Below are 21,767 nucleotides of genomic sequence, written 5' to 3'. Positions count from 1 at the left end.
CTCTAGGGCCTCATGCATGCAAGTTAAGCGCTCTACCACTGAGCTACCTTCCCAGCCCCCCCTTAATAGATTCTTAAACTCATCCTACTTATTTAAAATCAGGTAACAGCTGTAATTGTAGCATTTTTTGGGCCTTTCATCAAAACATAATTTTATACTGTCAAGTATCTTTTTATTTTTTAATATAACATTGCCTCTCTCCCTGCCCTGTGCTTGCTCTGACTCTTCTTACTTTTGTCCATATTAATTCCTTTATCACCTTTATCTCCTCCTTACTTGAGGTCAGTGAAATGATTTTATTATAATCAGCTCTGGCAAGGCTGCAGACATACTTAGGCATTATGTCTATCATAAATGAAAAGAAAATTTTAAATTTTTTAGAGTAGCCATTTAAATCATTCAAAATTCAACACAGTCTGATGCACTGCTAGGTAGACTGTAATTTAAACCTGATATTGAATGGCACAGACAAGATGTTAACAACTGCGATTCATGATTTATTTGTGGAAATGTACACAGGAAGTGAGCTGACACTGGTTAAAATGTTTTATAAACCCCATTTGCATTTTGACTATTTCTCTGACAAACTTTTGGCCTTATTGTCAGAAGGTGGAAATCTGAGGAGCTTCGTTTGAAGCCCATTAGGGCAGACAAATTGGAGAGACTCTTATCTGTATTTAACTAGCAGAAAGCTGGAAGTGGAGGAATGGCTCAAATGGAGGAGGGCTAGAGTTCAAGCCTTAGTACCTGTACCCCCTCGCCTCCCCCCCCCCCGTCCAAGTGAAAAAAAACAAATAAAAGAATGAAAATCTTTAACATGAGTTGTAGAAAAGAGCACTACACTTTTGTACTTTAGTCCTTGTGGTTCAGTCAGGGAAACTGGATTAGGCTGCAGAATACATGCTTGCATCCCTTATCATTGGAATCACTTGTACTGCAGCAAAGATTTGATTTCTGAATGTAATTATATTAAATATGCACTTGTTTATTTGTCAACTTTTAATCATTTGTAACAACTTATTTGTAAGTCTCTGAGGAAGGTTTGTATCTCTAGATTGATGTATAGATAGAGATTACATGGACTCTTCAGCAATTTAGTATTGTGATGATAGACAATACGTCATCATTTTGTTAGAACATTATTATAGGATTGTCTTACATGATTAACTATATATGAATTATTGGTAGTCACCCTTTCAAGGAAGAATAAAGCAGGGGTGGGCAAGAGGAGAAATAAAATTTTTAGTGCAGAAGCTGTAGTGGTTAAAAACACCATGGTTAAAAATGTCCATATTTACTACTACAGAAACACATTCTAGGTACTGGAGACAAAGGAACAGATCTGTTGTTTGTGGACTGCTTTAGTTCTTTTCAGCTAAAGTTAGTATCAGTATTGATGGAAGATTGTGGAATTATTGTACGTGATGATGGGATCTGTTGCTCTTGGTGTTCATGAACATTTAAAATGTAGTAATTATTAGGAAAGTAAACAGTGCTTCTATTACAAACCCTCACATACTTTTTCTCATCTGTCTTCTCATTTCTCATTTATGTTCCTTTTTCTCTTGTTTGCTGTTCTCTAATCTCATTCACTTAGTGTCTGATGGACCTGAAGAATTGAAATGTAAATGAAACATGATATTCAGAAATACACATCTTAAAGGAAATAATAACGTGGGTTTATTTTTTCTTGCTGATAGTTCTGCTACTACCTCCGTACTTACCCCATCTCTATCATCAACATTACTATGATCATCTTCACCTTCATGTGAATCTTTTGAAAGCTCACTAAACTGAAATTCAGAATTTAAAATTATGTTCCTCATAATTCTCCTTTTCCTCATTTTATTTTTTATTATTTGATCATTTCTTACAACTATACTGTTATCTGAAATAATTGATACTGTGTGGATTTTTATAGTTTGTGTGTGTGCTTGCATTCCTTGTTTGCTTTCAAGTCCTATGTGAATGTCTTTCTTTCTTTTCTTTTTCTTTTTCTTCTAAATCAAGACATTTTTGAGGGGCCTGGAAAATAGAACGCTATACATTCTTATGCACATTTGGTTGTTGTCTTTAATTTCAATACATTTTTTTTTTTACTAAGTTTGGAAACTAATTTGTGGATAAATACAAAAACACAAAGTCTGTGTGTGTGTGTGTGTGTGTGTGTGTGTGTGTGTGTGTGTTTGTGTGTAAAAGAGATAGTTTCTGAAACTTTGTTTCTTAATTCCTCCAGGAAAGAAAGGAGCGGTTATCCAGATTTGAGTCTATTCGCCATTCAATTGCTGGAATAATTAGGTCTCCAAAATCTGCACTCGGCTCTTCAGCAGTAAGTAGGATTAACTATATGTAATACTGAAAAAAAAGGTTATTGTCTAGGTTTTTTCTAATGTATACAAGTTCAATCTTAAAAATGAAAAAAATTTAACTTTTTGTATGTATAGAAACTATATGAATGTAGTAAATCTGTGTAGCAACTACATAGTAAATATAGAATATATATAAATACACACACACACACACACACACACACACACACAGAGTAGATGAGATCTTTTGTACAATAGAATGTCTGTTTTCTGCAATGGATATCCTAAGACCACCATTATATGCCCAAAGTTGTGAGTGGCACCTGACACTATACTTGATGTTTTTTGTCCTATAGGTACTTAACTATCATCAAGTTTAATTGGTAAGTTAGGCATAGTAAGAGTTGAACAATGACAAATAACAATAAACCAGAACAATTTTAGCTGTGTATGGTAATAAAGGCTTTGTGAGTATATAGTTTCTAAATACTGTACTTTACACATTGTTCTTCTCATACAGAAAGATAAACCAAGGAAAAGTGGTTGCTATGATGCTATACACTTCCTATACTATGTGAGAATGATTATGGGAGTGTTCCACATACTTTGGAGCCTTTTTAGAATATTAAAAACAAATTTCTAATGAAACAACATTTTTAGACAGGCATTGCTCTCTATATTTTTAATGTAACGGTTATGTCTTTATATTTTAAAGAACAGTTTGATTATTAAAATTAAAGTCTATCAGTTAATCATCAAAATCTTGGTTTGGCATGTCACAGTGGTACACAGAATATTAGTTATCTGTAGTAATAACAACTTGGCCAAGTAATTTAGGCTATAAACAAGTACCAGGAACTATGGCCTTCTTGTGTTAGGTCCTATGTACTTGGGGAAGGAGGTTTTCCTCTCAAATTCATATGTAACTAATTCTTAGGTCTTAATCCGAGTGTTAAGACTTTATGTATTATGGATGATAACCTAAGATGCATAACAATGTATGGACTATCATAATTTTAAAAATTTCTTTGGAAAGTGTTTTTCAGAATGTGTCATTTCATTGAAATAAAATGGAAGAAAAAACTTTGTTTCTATAAATAACTTTTTAAATATAAAAGAAAGCTTTCCAAATTAATATGGTTGAAATACTTCACCAAACATAGAATTCACACTTTATACCTTAAAGTGGTTCTTATACCTTCAGTGGTTCTTAGTATAGTTCCTATATTGTGTAAAACCATCACTTGTATCTGATGCCATTACATCAAATCCTCTGGAAAAATACTCCCTGTATACTAGACGTTAATCTCAATTCACCTCCACCCCCTGACTACTGCTATCTACTTTCAGACCTATGGCTATGCCTATTCTGGACATTTCACCATTCAACATGTGGCCTTTCGAACCTAGTTTCTTTTACTTGCTATAGTATTTTCCATGTCCAACCATATTATATAGCATTCTAGCTCATGCCTAACATTCCATGTAGGAATTTACATCTTTGTTTATTAATCAGCTAGAAATGTGAGTTTTCCCATGTTTTGCAATTATGAATGATCCTGATGAGCCATGTGGCAATTCTGAGTTTAATGTTTTGAGGAATGCTAACCTGTGTTCTTTAGTGGCTGCACTGTTCATTTTTGCTAGCGGTGTAGAAATGTAATTTCTCCATGTTCTACCAATGCTTGTTATTTTCCATTGTTTTTCATTTAATTTTTCATTGTTTTTCATACCTAGTGTGATGTGATGCCCCTATAGTTTTTATTTGCATTTTCCTTAAGAAAATGCAAATGTTGAGTCTTTTCTTCATGTGATTATTGATCTATTTGCATATCTTTTTTAGGAGACAAATGTAATCACTACCTTTGAACACTTTTAGATTCTTTTGGTTAACTTTGAGGAACTAGAGATTGAACACAAGGTTGTATTCATCTGGGCAAGCACTCTACCACTAAGCACTCTTGCCTTAAACTGTAATTTTTAAACTGTTGAGCTGCAAGGTTTTAAAAAAATTATTCTGGAATTATGTCCCTCATTCTACATGTAATTTAGAAATGCTTTATTTCTTTCATAGATTATCTTCTCACTTTCTTGATGGTGTCCTTGGACACACAAAAGTTTCTAAATTTGATGAAAACAATTGTTTTTGGTGTATGGTTTGTTAACATTTAAAAATAATAATGTTCAATTCAGGGTTATATGGATATTTACCTTCATTATTTTCTAAGCTATATAGCTTTCACTCATACTAACATTTTTAAAACATGAATTATTTTGTATGTGGAATGAAGTAGAGGTCTAAATTCATTCCTTTGCATATATAGGTGTATTTATTTAAAGAGGAGCCACTATGAATTAGTTTTTTCATTTAAATGAACATTCAAATATTGGAACTTTAAAACATAATGTTCAATAAAGGGAATGCATTATACTTAGGAAAATAGAATTAGAATTAACCCTACTAGCATTCTCAATTGCCATAATATTAGTCTCAAGGTTTTTAAGTGTGATTATAATACTGGAGATGCCTTTAAAGGCTATCCAGTAGCTCATTAGTTCTTGATAGAAGGCTGATGTAAGATAATTAGCTGATAGATGAATTTGACTTTAACTACTTAGTGACTCTGATATATGGCATATTTGATAGTTACTGTTAAACTAGATTAAAATACATTTTGGCTATGCTTGGTAGCTGAAGACCGTAATTCTAGGTACTTTGGAAAGAAGAGATCAGGAGAATTGTCCAAGGCCAGCCTGGACAAAAAGTCCCCTGTCTCAACAAATAGGCTGGTGTGATGACACATGAATATATTCTCAGTTGTTCAGGAAGCATAGGTAGGAGGATTGTGATCTGGGGCCAGTCTAGTCAAAGAGCACAAGGCTTTCTCTGAAATGTTTCCTAAAAGCCAGAAGAACTGGAGGTACAGTTCACACAGTATAGCACTTTTCTAGAAAGCAAAAGCCTTTGAGTTCAAACCCCAGTGCCATCTGGGGTCAGGGGGAATGAGGAATGGAGGAGGGAAGGAAAACTAGGACTACAGGTATGGCTCAAGTGGTAGAGCACCTATCTATCACAAGGAAAAATAAAACTTTTCTAAAGATCATTTCTCTAATCCGAGACCAAAGGAAGTATTCAGAGAGGCAATCCAGGAAATGAGAGGCAAAAGTATTATAACTTTTTAGTTTGACTTAGTTGTCTATTTTTGAGAGATTTTTTATATGAACACTAGATTGTGATTAGCATGTGTTTATGCATATTAGCTAAAATTCTCAAGAATTACAAAACCGCTAGTAAAATTCTCAAGTAGTATCAAAATAGCTTATTAAGAAATTTGTGAATGAGAATTTTGTTGTTAATTTCATTGGGAAATGTAAGCATTTCATAAAGTATCTCTGTTTTGGTTAATGATATTAGCACACAATAATTACTAATTCTACTTTATGTTGTACCAGAACCCCTAAAATTCGTAGAATTGTAAAATAGTCCTTAGTGCTGCTCAACACAGCATAACTGCTTTATTTATAATCTGTTTTCTGGCCTGAACACAAGAGATCCTGAAGACCAAATATCTAGAATATTTTTTTTTCTTTAAGATGTAACTCATTTAGTAATTTCTTTTTTTCCTTTTTTTTTAAAATTTTATTTGTGAACATACTGTACAGAGGAGTTACAATTACATGGGCAGGATAATGCGTACATTTCTTACCAAGCATTGCAGCCTCCTCCTTTGTTTACCCTTCACATCCCTTCCCAGCCCTCATTTAGTAATTTCAAACTGTAACTATTTAGATGTTCTAGAAAAAACTGGCAGAAACAAAATTATTTTTATGACTTCATTTTACACCAATTAAACAGTTTATTACCATCAGACACATGGCCCATTCAGTGGACCAGGTAACTCCCACGTTTTGTAAACATTTGCTGATTCATCTTCTTTTCCATTTCCAAAGTGATATGCATCTTTAAAAAGGAGTGTTATGGAATTTTTGAAAAATATTTAGAAATCTTCAAGCTATTTGTAGTCACCTCAGTATATTACTGAACTTAATTTTGTGGTATAATTTAATACCTATATTAGGAAACTAATAACTCAGTCCATATAAGAATAGAAACAAATTAAATATCACTTTATAATTTGTTTTGGTTGGTTGTGGGGCCTGAACTCTGGGCTTGGGCACTGTCCCTCAGCTGTTCAGATCAAGGTTAGTGCTCTATCATGTGAGCCACAGCACCACTTCCAGCTTTTTCTGCTGAGTAATTGAACCCAGGGCCTCATGCATGCAAGGCAAGCACTCTACCACTGAGCCACTTTCCCAGCCCCACTTTATTATTTTAAAATCAAATATTACTTTATATAAAAACTACTTTATTTTAAAATAAAGTTTTAACAATATGGTTGTCTTATTTAGTTTGTTCAAGCTCAGCAAGAAAATTACTTACATATTTTCCATACTATTTTGTTCTATTTTGTTTATTCACAGATTTTTACATACCATTTGGTTCTCTTTTTTGATGATTTGTTTGGGCACTTAATTTTAGTAAAATGAAGATTTTTCTTCTTCAAGATGTTTGTTTTTGCTATTCACATAAAGAAGCTCATCTTGCTTCTCAAATGCTTGAGATAAAGGCATGCCACTCAACTTTATATATTTGAGAATTATCCTAAACTATGATAAGGAGAAAAAATGTTCTTTATTTCCTGTGACAGATATCCATCTTTTAGTATTGATCATTATTGTCTTTTGCTGTGCATCAGTCTCTGTTTTATCAAATCCAGTATTTTGTTGCGACCATACCAACAGAGAGTGTTGCTATGATGTTCTTTAAGAAGAAAATCTGGAGAAAACAACCAACTGGTTGTTTATCTCAGTCAACCAGAAAAAAAAATCTTGTTAATATAGCTTTCTCACTAAATTAGATTAAATGTAACTTTATAACTAGGAGACTTTCTGGTCTTCTATATCTCTGGCAAAGTTCTCAGATAATTTTACCTCCAGGGAAAAGTGTTTCCACAGTCAGGCTTAGAAAGATGGGGTATTTGAGACTAAAACTCTTTCATTTGTGATGCTGGTATGAGCTCTTATGATGTTAGATTTTGTTGCATCTTATATTCTTTTTTTATTTTTTATTGTAAAGATACTGTACAGAGGGGTTACAGTTGCATGAGCAAGGTAATGAGTACATTTCCTATATAGCATTGTTACCCCCTCCTTTGTTTTTCCCCTACCATCCCTTCTCTCTCCACCTCCCCAACTCCCCCCCCCACTCCCTCCCCAAACACTAAAGTTGTAAAGTTCGTTTTCAACATAATGTCTTGTACATCTCATTGCTACAATGGGTCAACCTGTGTCCCTATTTAAGCATTTTGTTATATCTCTTCCCCTCCCTAAATTAGAAAAGATATACAAGATGCAGGGCACCAGAATCAAATACAGTGAAAACAGGGGTTATACTGTGGGTGAGGAACACACCAAAGAAACAAAAAAAATCACATAGTACATTATAAATACGTTAAAAACAAGAGCAAGAAAGAAAAAGTCACTTGTGTCCCTATGCTGGGATTCATCTCGCTTAACATCATCTTATCTGGTCATAAGTACATAGCTTTTGACCTTTTCTCTTGTTCTAGACATATACTAGTTATTGCAAATAAGGGAAACCATGGGACCTATGTTTCTTTGGGCCTGGCTAACTTCACTTAATATATTTTTTTCCAAGTCTTTCCATTTCCTAACAAATGGACGATGTCATTCTTTCTGGTGGAGGCAAAGAATTCCATTATATACATATAATATATATATATATATATATATATATATAGCACATTTTCTTGCATCTTATTTTCTGTTGCTATCAAGCTTGCAAAATTGTACTCATCTTTTTATTGAAATCATATTCATGAATTATCCTGTTTAGTTTCAAGAGGAGTCTTTGAAAAATGTAGTAAGCCCCTAAGCAGAGTACATATGACTTTTCCTCATATATGTGTGTACAAATCTGTGCTTACACATGTACATCTACAGTAAATTCAAACCAACAATTTGGATTTTCAGACTCCTTCATAATAGTATTATTGATGGGACAGGGATAAATGTATAGAGTGTAATCTGTATGGGGTAGCAATATAGATATCTTCCTAGATACTTTATTAAAAACAAACCCAAACAAAAAGCACAAAACTTAAAGATATTTGTTTTTTTTCCAAACATTTTCTCCATCTTCAAATCCATAAATAAATTTACTGAGTGTTAGGTGAGTTCTGTACTTCAGTGATTTTCAACTTAATAATTTCATCAGTCTTTATATTCTCTCAGTTCTAAATAAATACAGATTCCTTGGGGAAATTGGCTAGGACAAGAAATTATGCACATAGCTTGTGGTGCTTTCCAATTATATAAATAGACCTTTTGACAGAATGTGAAAAGTTCTTTTTAAAGATAATTATGTTGAATTAATAATGTGTGTGTGTGTGTGTGTGTGTGTGTGTGTGTCCTGGCATGGGTTTTTGCTGGTTAATTAGATATGGAGTCTCACAGACTTTTCCTTTTGGGCTGCCTTCATACTTCCATCCTGAGTAGCTAGTATTCAGGTGTCCAGCTACTCAAAGCACTTTTCACATTGGCAAGGCTTAGAAAATACTTCTACTATTATTAAAAAAATTGCATTTACTGTAATATTGTGATAAGTTTTTAAAAACTGATATTTGAGTACTTGACTACTTTCTTTAAGAATTAAAACTATTATTACTATATAAGAGCTAATTTGGGGTAGATTATACACTTACTTATTTTTTTAATTATTATTATTTTGCCAGTCCTGGGGTTTGAACTCAGGGCCTGTCCACTGTCCTTGAGGTTCTTTTGCTCAAGGCTACTACTTTAACATTGAGCCACAGTCCTATTTCAGCCTTTTCTGTTTATGTCTGAGGAATCAAACCCAGGGCTTCATGCATGAAGGGCAAGCACTCTGCCACTAAGCCATGCCCTATACATTTATACATTTATTTTTTTAAAAGTATTCTTCTATGCCTTATAGCCATGGCTAGTTTATATTTCTTCTTTAAACTCATTATTTGGAAGTGATGTATTATAATCAGTATTAAGGAAAAGTGGCTATTTCAATTGCAAAAATTCCTTTATAGTCAGTCACATCATGTACATATTAAAAAAAACTGAAAAACATAATAATTATAGCAAGTAGTTCAATATATGCTCTTATTGAGATCTCTTAGGACATTTCATGTTTTCTTTTTAACCAATGTATTGAGTTTTAGAAAATGTGAAATGGGAATTAGGGCAGTAATTTTTGTTTCTTCAGTGGGAAATGACAATGAATGATGCATGCAAAATATTTTTTTATTTAGTACAAAAATACTATCATCCTTTGGTCTTACCTACAGCTCCTAGCAACCTATAAAACATTATATGTGAATATTTGCCTTTTATTTACTGTGTTATTTAGCCTCTTGTCACTATGACAAATAACTTGAGATTATAAATTGTTTGAGATAAACAATTTAAAAGGAGGAAAGTTTTATTTGAGCTCAGATTTGAAAGGTTCAATTACTTTCACTCATTGCCCTTGGACATATGGAAGAAAATACATAATGATAGATGTATGTGGTAGAGGTACTGTTAGCCATGAAGCAAAGGCAGAGAGAGAAGACAGGAAGGAGCTGGGATCTCAGTGTATCTTAGGAGAACTTGACTCACTCAATGACCATTAACTCTTTCCATTAGACCCTATCTACCAGAGTTATAAACCTCTCAGTAGTACACCTCTCAGTAGTACCATAGACCAAAGACCAACCCTTCAACACATGGACGTTTGGAGAATATTTTAGGTAAAAATTAGAGAATTTATTATTATTATTCCAACTAGTAAACTATTTTCTCATCAGACATTGTATATTTTATATTTTCCTAACCTTAAGGAATTTATGGTATCTTACCCATAAACTACTCTTATTTTCTAAGACAACAATTTAGTTCCTGTGAGTGAATAAAATACAACAAATGAGGGCGGGAGACATGGCTTAGGTGGTAGAGTACCAGCCAATGAGTCAAAGTGTTGTACAAAAAAGTAACACAGGGAAACTTTTTACTTGTGATCAGAATACCTGTGTGATTACATCTGTGAATTAGAAAAGCTTCAATAAAATATAGTCAGCTCTTAATGCTCACTTTCGCTTACTATAACCATTTGTTCTTCTAAACTAATTGGTAATTTTTTTTCTCTGACGTGCTCATGGCTTAAAATCCTCTCCTTGGATAGCCACGTGTTTCTGCACTGGTGGTTTTTAGGTGTTTCTCTCAAGGTCTTATCTCCCATTCTGTGCAGAAGCAAGGCCAGTCATGTGGCAGAGGCAAAGGTTGGGGAAATCAGGCAAGTGAGAAATGGTGCAGCAAGGGAGCTTCAAATAAACTGTGATAGTGCTACTGGAACCTATGATGCACATTTAATTAAAAAAAAGAAAGAATGCTTAATTTACATAAGAATGATATTATTTAATGATAAATCTGTTTTATAATATCTCCCTCCCACACACTGTTTCTGTCAATACTGGGGTTTTTATCGCAAAGCCTCACGCCATCCAAGCAGGCTTGATAAATGTTTTACACAGATTTATTTTTTACTTATTTTTTTTTGTTGGTCATGGGGCTTGAACTTAGTGCATGGGCTCTGTCCCAGAGCTCTTTTTGCTCAAGGGTAATACTCTACTACTTGGAGCCACAGTGCTACTTCTGTTTTTCTGGTGGTTAATTGGATGTAAGTCTCATGGATTTTCTTGCTCTGGCTGGCTTCGAACTGTGATCCTCAGATCTCAGCTTCCTGACAGATTTATTTTATGTTACCATAAGTATATAAATTTGTGTTATATAGTATATAGTAGAAAAGAACAAGTATTGATGGATATGTATTTGTGCTAAATTTTGGCAATGTTGCTCCAGAAGATATGTGCTTTAAAAACTAAGAAAATTTTAGATTCATCACTGCATTTCTAATCTAAAATTTCTATAGCATGATTATGACTTTAACAGAAAATATATTACATTTTTTTCTAATTTCATTTTTAACCAATATTTGTTCAGCTTTCTGATGTGATCGCTGCAAGTGAGAAGCCCCTGGCGGATCAAGACTGGTACCATGGTGCGATTCCTAGAATAGAGGCACAAGAGCTGTTAAAACAACAAGGAGACTTCTTGGTGCGAGAGAGTCATGGGAAACCCGGTGAATATGTCCTTTCTGTATATTCTGATGGACAAAGGAGACACTTTATCATACAATATGTTGATGTACGTTTCCAGCTTAGTTTATATGCATGTTTCCATATAGTTCATTGTGGTTTGAATGTAATATAATATGAATGTCTTATGGTAAATGCTTGCAATACTTAAAAGTTAGCATATAATTTTTTTCTGACATCCTTAAATACTTGAAAGTTGCCTGATATGTTAATTTTAATAAGCAAATATGTATTTTAAGTATTTTACATTAAAATAGTTTTTACAATAAAAAATTGTAACTTAAAGAAAATTAATGTCACTCAGGTAAATTGGAAGAATAAGTTTGTTAAACTGTGTATTATAATTTTGACACTATTTCTTAACTTTGTACAGTATTCTGACTCAGTTTAATAATCATAATTGTCTACTTTTATTTGTCCAATCTACTTCTTTGGAAACTATACTGTGTCTAATAGTATGTCTTTCTAAATTTGCTTGGTAAATCCTTTAATTTTGAAGTTATGGAAGTTAAGGTATGGAAGTATATTACCCCCTTTAGCTATTTTTGAACATATTGTCACTATGGTATAAAATTTATTAACTACAACTGATATGAATATTAACCTTGTATTTTCTAAGCTTTCTCAAAGGTACTATTTTTTTAACAATCAAAGATGGAAAAAAATCCAATGTTTTCTTTTTACCATTTCTTGCTTAAAATGTCACTGCAGAAATTTAAACTGATGTTCTTAGAAATATAAAGAGTCACTTGAAAATTATCTTTAGCTTTTAATATTACCATTGAAACAGAAAGTTTTTATTTGAAGTTTTTATTGCTTTCTGTTATTAGGATTTTGCAACTAGCTCTGTTAAGAATGATGGAGCTTGTATTTTAGTCAGTGTTACAGGTTTTCTACTTTCTAAGTTTATTCTAGTGAGTTTTCATTACATATAATATTGTGCTCTGAGAGGAGGTGAAAAATGGATTCCAAAGTGAAATAGACTGTTTAGGGAAGTTTTAAACTCATTTTCATTTTGTGCAAGTGAATCTTCCATTTTTCTTCATGCTTAAAAGGGTTCAGTACATGATGACATTTGTTAACATCTATTTCATGGGTAGCTAATATATTCTAATTAAGGAATTTATAAAATGTTGTTAGGTTACAAACGTGTATATAGATGGAATGGTAAGTATACTAAGGGTGAAGACAAGTAATATGGGATTTTAGAGAACAGGAAAATTATCAAATAATGGAGCTATGAAAAGAGCATTGAACTTGGAGTTGTAGAGTTGGATTCCAGTGCTGGCTATGAACTTTACACATTATAAGGTTTAGGAAGTATTAGAATATTTAGCAATATATTTAGTACTTAAAAATTTATCTTGTAAGATGTTAAATGCTGTGTCAGCATAAGCATTCCTTTATTGCTTTGATAACTGAAAAAATCATGAACTTTGTAAAAATATCAATGTGCTTGCAAAGATAACTTAAAGCTTACTTTTGGTTCTGGTGGGATTTGTGCAATTCAATTGTCAATGAAATTTTATTATCAATGAAAGCATTGTTTTAGGTGCAAAATATGCCTTCCTAAATTCCGTCCCGTCAACTTCACCTGTCAGCCTTGCTGCCTTTCTGTCTTTCTCCTTCTCTCCCTTCTTCCTTCTCTTTTTCCTTCTTTCTTCTCCTTTCCTCCCTCTCTTCCTTCCATCCTTTTTCAGAGTCTTAAAGCTTCCTAGATACTAGGATTTGAGCCACATGGTTTGAGCCACCACATGTGGATACTCAGTATATCCTTTGACTCACAATTAATTTTTTAACAACATGAGATGCAACTATGAAATAAATGTATAGCTTTTTCTCTCATGGAGCTTAAAATCTGAATGATGGGAAAAAATGAAAATTTTTCTCTAAAATCTGAAACAAGAAAAGGATGCTCACTTGCACCACTTACTCAACATAGTCCTGGGAGTCTCAGACAGGACAATTAGGCAAGAAGAGTAACACACTGGGAAGGAGAAGATGACCTAACCTTCTATATAGAGACTCCTAAAGACTTCACCAAAAACTGTTAGAACTAGTAAATTCAATGAAACCATAGGATTAAAAAATTCAATGTACAAAGATAATTCAGATTTTGATGTCATGAGTTATCTGAAAAATAAATCAAGAGAACAATCCTATATATAATTTTTACAAAGAAAATTTAATGAACAAGTGAAAGATTTCTACAATGAAAAACCCTAAGAAAAGATGGATTACAGAAACTGAAGAACATACCAGTAAATAAAAGATACAGTGTGCTTATGGATTTGAAAAAGCAATATTTAATTGTCCCAAGGTGAACTATAGATTCAATCCAAGCCCCATCAAAATACTAAGGCTGTTCTTCACAGAATTAAGAAAAATATTCTCAAAATTAATATGGAGCCATAGAAGACCCCAAGTAGTCAAAGCAATGTTGAGCAAAAAGAACCAACCTGGAGGTATGGTTCATCCTAACCTAAAATGTACTACAAAGTTGCAGTAATATAAGCACTATGAATGTGGCAGGAAGCATGGTGCAAGGGGTAGAATACTTGTGTAGCCAACAAGAGGTCCTGAGTTGAAGCCACACTATTGCTGATGTACATCTACCCCCACCATAAAAAGATAGAAAGTAGATAGTCAATGGCACACAAACAAATGAAACAGAAAGGAGAATCCAGAAATAACTCTATGATTTATATTGCCAACTTATTTTTGACAAAGAAGCTAAAAACACACAAGGAACAATGGAAAATTGGATATCCTCATGCAGAAGAATGAAACACGATTTCTGATGCTTAACCACTTACAAAAATCAACCCAAAATGGATTAATGGCTTAAATATAAGTCTGAAACGCACAATACTACTAGAAGAAAACAGAAGTAATGTTCCAAGACATTGGCTTGGGAAAAGAAATTTTAGATATACTCCCAAGTACACAGGCAGCAAAGGAAGAAAAATAGATAAATAGGATTACATCAAACTAAAAAGCTTTTCAGTTAACAGACAAAGTAGACAACCTGTAGAAAATATTTGCAAAGGATATATTTATGAGAAGTGGTTATCCAAAAAATATCAGGAACTTATTAAAACAGTAGCAAAAATAAAAGCAAGCCAACAAAATAAGCACATTAACCAAATTTAAAATCAGCTAAATATCTGTAGATTTTTCTTGAAAGAAGCATTCAGATGTCTAGCATGTATGCAAAAAAATATTCAACATCATTAGTCATGCATATCAAAATCATCATTAGATATCTCTTTATTCTATGTAATGGATATTTCTAAAAGGCAAAAATCAACAAATACTAGTTACTGGCTGTGGTGCATGTACCTATAATCCCCTCACTTGAGAGGCTTAGGTAGGAAGATTATGATTTCAAGTTTAGCCAACACTACATAATAAGACCCTATCTCATTATTTTATTTATTTTTAATTGTTTTTGTCGGTTGTGGGGTCTGAACTCTGGGCCTGGGCTCTGTCCCTCAGCTCTTCAGCTCAAGGCTAGCACTGTACCACTAGAGCCACAAAGCCATTGCCAGTTTTTTTCTTTTTGCATATGTGTTGCTGAGGAATCGAAACCATGGCCTCATGCATGCAAGGCAAACACTTTACCATTGAGCCACCTTCCCAGCCCTCAAATATTTTAAAAAGGAGAAAATGAGGAAACAAAGAAAAGCCCTTATACACTATGGGAATGTAAATTAGTATAGCCATTATTGAGAACAGTAAAAAAATAAATAAACTATGTTTCAGGCAGTCTGCTGTTGGCTTATGTATCCAAAGAAAATGAAATCAACATGTTGAAAGTACACCTAGATTCCAAATATATAAAGATAAATATAAAACCATGGTAAAAGTCCATCAAAATAGGTAAAGGGATAAAGAAAACATATATATATATATATATATATGTATATGCACACACATACGTATATACAGACATTATGGCAAATGAAATTCTGCTTTATATGACAACATTCATGAACCCAGAAGACACTGTGTTAAGTGAAAGAAATGATAGAAAAAATAGTGATAGGAGTGAGAGAGAGCAACAGTGGAGAGAGAGAGAGAGAGGGAGGAAGAGAGAGAGAGACAGACAGACAGACAGAGAAAAAGAGAGGTTTCCAAGTTGGGGAGAGGAGGGTAGTTAATTGTAATTCATAAATGTGTTATATTAAACATATATCAAGAAAAATTAAAAATTTAAAAAAGAAATGATGTAGTTCCTTGAATTAATTCATTTAGTCAACAGATGTTTATTGGTTATCTGCCATCACTTTTAGGTAATGGATTAATTCATTGAATGTACCAGTTCTTTTTATTTTTTTGTTAGTCTCTAAGCCCTTTGAATTATCTATTAAATTCACTGTATGGGCTTAAGGGAGTTAGTAGAAGTCTAGCACTTTTTTGCATGACAGGTTAATACCGTGTTGTGGACTTATCTTTGTGCCCTTATCATTGTCTTATGCTCTTTTACTCTAGTTGTTCAAGTATTGAAGGGAAAACAAAAGTACTTTGAAGGCAAAAAACCCATTATATCATTTTATACATCCTTGAAATGCATTTGAGACTTGGGAAATTTATCTTTTTCATAATAAAACACCACCATCCCAAGACGTTATGAATATCACTTCTAAGGAAATAGTTGAAGGCCTAGTGACAAAATAGTGGTTCCTATAGTCTAGGAAGGAGATTCACAGTCCTTCATAAATCATACATACTTTATTTAATTTTAAACTGTACTAAGTATTTTAAAAGAATGAGATACATAGGGCTTGCTAATAAAGGTTCCAATAGGGGAGACTTGGCAGAAGTCCGAGACAGTATCTGAAGAAAAAATACAATTTAACTAGGGTAAGCCAAATTAAGCCTTACTATAAGCTCCAAACTTTCTAGTAATCCTTTCTTATACTGGTTTAATTGGTTATATTTATAAATGTTTGGTTTTATTTCATGAGGGAAATTTGTTCATTCATTTCAGCTTGTTTCATAAGTAGTCTTTCTTCTTTTCGTATTTCTTCTTTTCATTTTTCTTAAGCCTGTTTATTATCCTAAAATGTAGCTCTCATTTTTTGCAGAAGCTCTAGTCAGATGTATTATTTCAAATTATATATTCATTGAATCCTGCTCTCATTTTTGTGTGCTCATTCTGTCTGAATTCTTTGCATGATAATTTATCTGGAAATGTGTATAGCAACAAAATTCAATTCTTTTATATTTTTCATCTTATGCATGATTGATTCTTAAGTAACACAGTGATAACTCAGAAACAAATTCTAGATGTAATAAATGTTTTAGAAACAAAAGAATACATGCTTTTTGTAAAAGTTCAGAACTATGTGCTAATGGGATCTGTGATTAATAATAGTCTCCCTTTATGGTTCAATGTAATTCATATTTTTGGAATTATTGTATTCCTATGTATCTGTACAATTTTTAGTTTAAAAATATCACCCCTATTTTGTATTTATTTTTCTTATTTAATGTTGTTAGATGGCATTTAAAAATGTAATATAAAAATGATTTGTGTAGGAATTTATGGATCTCTGTCCCATAATATTTTAAAATCACTTCATTTTGAAGTAATATGAGATATTAATAGTATCTGTAGCTGATAAGAAATGTCTCATATTTGAAAAATAGTCTGTAATGTCAGCTTTGGGAAGCTAAGCAGGTGGATCTCTTGAACCCAGGACTCCAAAACCAGCTGGTTCATATAGCAAGACCCTATCTTTGAAAACAAATAAAAGCAAGTCAGTCTTCATTTTTACCATATTATTGCTAAAGCAATGAAAAAATTTGAAAAACAAATTCATCCATGTGAGCCCAAACAAGTTAGAAGAAATCTGTGGAGATATGTAAAGTTAAATGTAATACTTGGTATATTGTGTGTCTAAAGAAACAAGTCCTTGCCAATTTTAGTAAGTGTTCTCTTGCTGATCTTTTAGTTGCTTAGAACTAAAATAAAGTCTTAGAACTTTTGGATCCAATGTGGTATCCAAATCTTTAAGGAAGTGAGTTAATTACTTTTTCCATGTATTAGGACTCTGAGAACTTCATTGCTAGCAGATTAATTTCTTTAAAAATAATTAAATTCAAATTAGATGTGTCCTTAAATTAAGAAGGTGAAACTGAAAATGCCCACTATTTTATTCTCTAGTTCTGTATTTATGGCGGTATCTTGAATTTTATATATAACATGAGAAGTTGACTTAAAACTTCATTTTGTATGACGTTAGTCTTATTGCTTACTTTTTATTAAAGGTTGTTGTACCTTGATGTCTTTGACTTCACCAGTGTATAAACATGCCTGTACCCGATTTTAAGCTGTCTTATTTGTCTTTTTAACTTTGTTTTATATTCATTTCATTCCATTCATTCACATATATTCTTTTGATACTGGCAATATATATCACATACCATTGTGGACCATTAGGAAAGTCTGCTGAACAAAACACATGAATACATTTGTCATCTTATGAGCCTAGATTCTAAAGGAAGAGGTAGACATAAAAAAAGATAAGTATATATGATGATAATGATAATTTCTGTGGAAGAAATTTAATAAGGAAAGGTAGAAGTTTAGTTGGGATGAGAAAATGTATATACTATATTGGATAGGGTGGCCAGAGTAAATCTGACTGAAAAGGTGACATTTGGTTGGCTTGTTTGCTCACAGCTGGTGCTCTACCGCTTGAGCCACACTTCCATTTCCTGTTCTGTTTTTTTCTTTTGTTTTTGAGATAGGATCTCACTTTTATCAGGGCTTGCCTGGATAGTATTCCTTCTTTTTATGTTTCCCACTGTAGCTGAATAATAAACCTGTCACAACACTGCCTTTTCTGTTGAGATGTGAATTTCACAATCTTTTTTGCCCAGTCTTGCCTGGAGCCTCAATCTTCCCCATCTCAGCCTCTATGTAGATGAAGTCACAGTCACCTGCCACTACATTCAGCTGTAGAAATATCCATTTAAAAAATGGCATATATAGTAAACTCTGGTAAATTGAATCGCATTTTGTACTACGAATAAAAAGCCTTGAGTTTTTTAACTTTTAACAAAGCAAATAATCTTCCAGTAAGGCAGATAATACTCAAATTTAGACACTTTTTAAACTTACTTTTCTTTCCATTTGAATTGATACATAATAATTGGGCAACCTAATTATACAGTGTGATAGTATGTGTATAAATGTGCAGTGATTAAATCATACGGTATAATACATGCAGTGATTAAATTGTGGTAATTAACATTTCCATCTCAAACTTTTATGTGTGTGTATGTATGATAGATGCCTTTAACTCCTGCTTCTAGTTTTCTATAAAATGCATAAATAGTTTTGAATATATTAACCTCACTGTTATAGAATACTAGAACTTACTTTTTTTATCTAATTGTATTTTGTAACTACTGTCTATCCAACCTTCTATTCCCCATCTCCCTTCCCGTAGCCTTTAGCAACCACTATTTTACTCACTTTCATTGGAAAGTTACACTTAGTCATTTTATTATAATAGTTCACATTCATATCAGTATCTGCATATATTTCCTGTGTAATACAGGTGAACTCTGAATATTCCATGGAAGGTTTTATTACATAGAATTACAGAGGTCCTTGAATTGAAAAGTATGGCCAGTTGGATTTATTTTTTGTTTGTTTGCTATTTTTACCACTACTAATTCAGCCACACAATAATATACTTATAGGTCTATTTAAATATGAAGACAATAGGAAAGGGATCTTGGCATAAATTGAGGAAATGCTACTTGCTGATTATAGTATATGAAATAAAAAAATGCTAAGGTCTAAGAACTACCTGCATGTTGATATCTGAAGTTTTATCTCTGGTGTGTTTATTATTAGCGGTGTGTGAATAGAAGTTTTTGGTAATACTGCATGAAAATTCCATGATAGAAAGCTCGATTAATGCTATATTAATCAGTAGTAAACAATTGATCAAAAGTATGAAAATTAGTTTTTCTTTATGTTCAAAGATAGATGTTAGAATTTTATTTATCCCTTTTTACTTTTAATATTAAAATATATAATTTAAGCATATTAAGTATGTTCACTTTTGTGCAATGTTAGCTTTTTTGAGGTAGAATTTTTGGATGCCGTTTTCTAAAGCATTGCCTTTATATTTACTCTTTTTTATTTTTCTTCAGAATCTGTACCGATTTGAGGGCACTGGGTTTTCAAACATCCCTCAACTTATCGATTATCACTACACAACAAAACAAGTTATCACTAAGAAATCAGGTGTTGTTCTCCTGAATCCTATTCCTAAGGTAGGTTCAAATACCTTTTTATCTTTCTTTGCTTTACAAGAATTCTTGGTGAGCTAACATTTTTCACCTTACATAAAGTTCTTAAATTATGCACTAGAACTTGGGGAGCAAAAACATGTGTGAATACCACTGTCACCAATACTGTTATTATATTCTGTATTTACTAGGGATACAAATGACCTTATTTTGATTTTCTTTGTTTGCCAGTTTTTCTTGAAGAACTTTGTTTTTTTTAGGTCTGTGCTTTGAATGATTCGTTAATGAAAGATGGTTAAGATACAGAAGCCAAAGATGTTTAGCATTAGGAATAAATGAGAATCTTAATTTTGGTGAGACATTTATAAGGTGCTATAATAAATTGGAGACTCTTTAAAACTACATTAGTCTTGAAGGTAGCAACTATCAACTTTCTTTTGTTGAACTTGATAACTGGATGAGAGATCATGTTAGGTCCTGTCTATCTCAAAGATCGTCTTGTGGTTTAAGAGATGATTTGTGTGGATAGAAATAGGTAGAGGAAAGTTTGTCATGTCCGGACAAAACCTATGGAACTAGACCAAAATACAGCAGTGGAACTGACTAAGCCTTTGAATACTTTCAGTGCTCTAAGACTTGGACTGGGGTTTGCAAGAGTTCCCCCCCCCCGCCCCCTCCGGGGCCTGTGTGAATGAAAAGCACTATAGAATTCAGAAAGCCTTTTCAAGCTTTATAGCTTGATAGGTATTCATCAAGTCCATTTTTTATGGATGGAATGGCTTTGAATTTAAAGTGCTTGTCCTAATGAATGCTGGCATATAACCCTGATTGGTATATAACCCTTGATGTTTCAAAAATGCCTTATAATTTCCTTTGTCAGCCTAGGAAATAATGTCCATATTTGTACATTGGTTGTATCTCTGCACTGATGGCTGGATTCTATGCATCCCCTCAAGAGTTTTGCCAGGAACTCACTATTCCATGTTTATAGCTGAGGAATTGGCCTCTTTAGACAGTGCTAGTATTTTAAAATTAGATTAGGCTTAGTCTGAATTTTTCTATTCATTTTGTTCTGCTTTAATTGTAGAAAACTGTATGAAAAAGTTCTGGTTGGAAACAGGTTCTCACACTTTTTACACTAACAAAATAAAATTAAAAAGCCCAAAGCCCCAAAACAACAAAAACAAGAGCAACAAAATGTCTGCCAATATTTCTTTCCTCTTAAGAATAAATTCTATCGCTTGGCAGAATTTTTTTCCCACTTAAGTCTGAGTGAATAAATCCCCACTTATTCTAGTTTAAAATGGCTTTCATTCTTTTTGGTTTGAGCCTGAGTTAATTCCTGAACATGTGCATTTTGGTTAGAGTTGTCTGACTGAGATAAGATAACCATCTTTTAAGAGCCACAGTAGCTTTTTATGTATTAGAGGTAAAATAATGGTTGAAGGAAAATCCTGATGATTTTTACATGTATACATATAAGAACAGAAGATTTTTAATTTAGGTATGCCAAAGGCACATAAAAAATGGGCTCAAGAATAAAAATTAACTAATAATAAAAATTAACTAATCAGTTGTTTTCTGTGATTCCAGAGGTAAATGGAGTTTTTGCCCAATGCTTAATAGACCATTATACAAAATGTGCAACCTTATTAATGTCAAGTACTTTCAGACTCTTAGTGACAGTTTAGTTATAATTCTCACTAGAGGTCGACAAGTTGATGTAGACTTGTGTCTGATGTCCTAGTGCCATCATCATGGCAGAGATGGCTGCGTGAAGGCCCTTCCTCCAGTCAAGTGCCATGACAGTGGCATTTCATTGCCTTTCTTGTAAAGTCCGTGACCTCAGGCTTTCCAAGGACTCTTGGAGGTACTATATAAGCCATGTTCCACCTACTATGTAAGCACAGAACAAGAACCAAACTAGAACCCG

General features: G+C 33.0%; 1 protein-coding gene across 1 annotated transcript in view; it reads left to right on the top strand.

The window, feature by feature from the left end:
• Fer (fer (fps/fes related) tyrosine kinase) overlaps positions 1-21,767 on the top strand; it is a 356,813-nt gene that overhangs the window by 130,180 nt on the left and 204,866 nt on the right. Inside the window, exons 9-11 of the mRNA XM_013020434.1 lie at positions 2,237-2,329; positions 11,403-11,606; positions 19,736-19,858. Coding sequence (XP_012875888.1) covers positions 2,237-2,329; positions 11,403-11,606; positions 19,736-19,858 — 420 coding nt within the window. The remainder of the gene's footprint in view (positions 1-2,236; positions 2,330-11,402; positions 11,607-19,735; positions 19,859-21,767) is intronic.

This window comes from Dipodomys ordii, unplaced genomic scaffold (assembly GCF_000151885.1).
Source record: "Dipodomys ordii isolate 6190 unplaced genomic scaffold, Dord_2.0 Scaffold50, whole genome shotgun sequence".
In the NCBI taxonomy this organism is placed as follows: Eukaryota; Metazoa; Chordata; class Mammalia; order Rodentia; family Heteromyidae; genus Dipodomys; species Dipodomys ordii.
The sequence above is the reverse complement of the archived record's forward strand: the minus strand, read 5'-3'. Positions and strand labels throughout refer to the sequence as shown.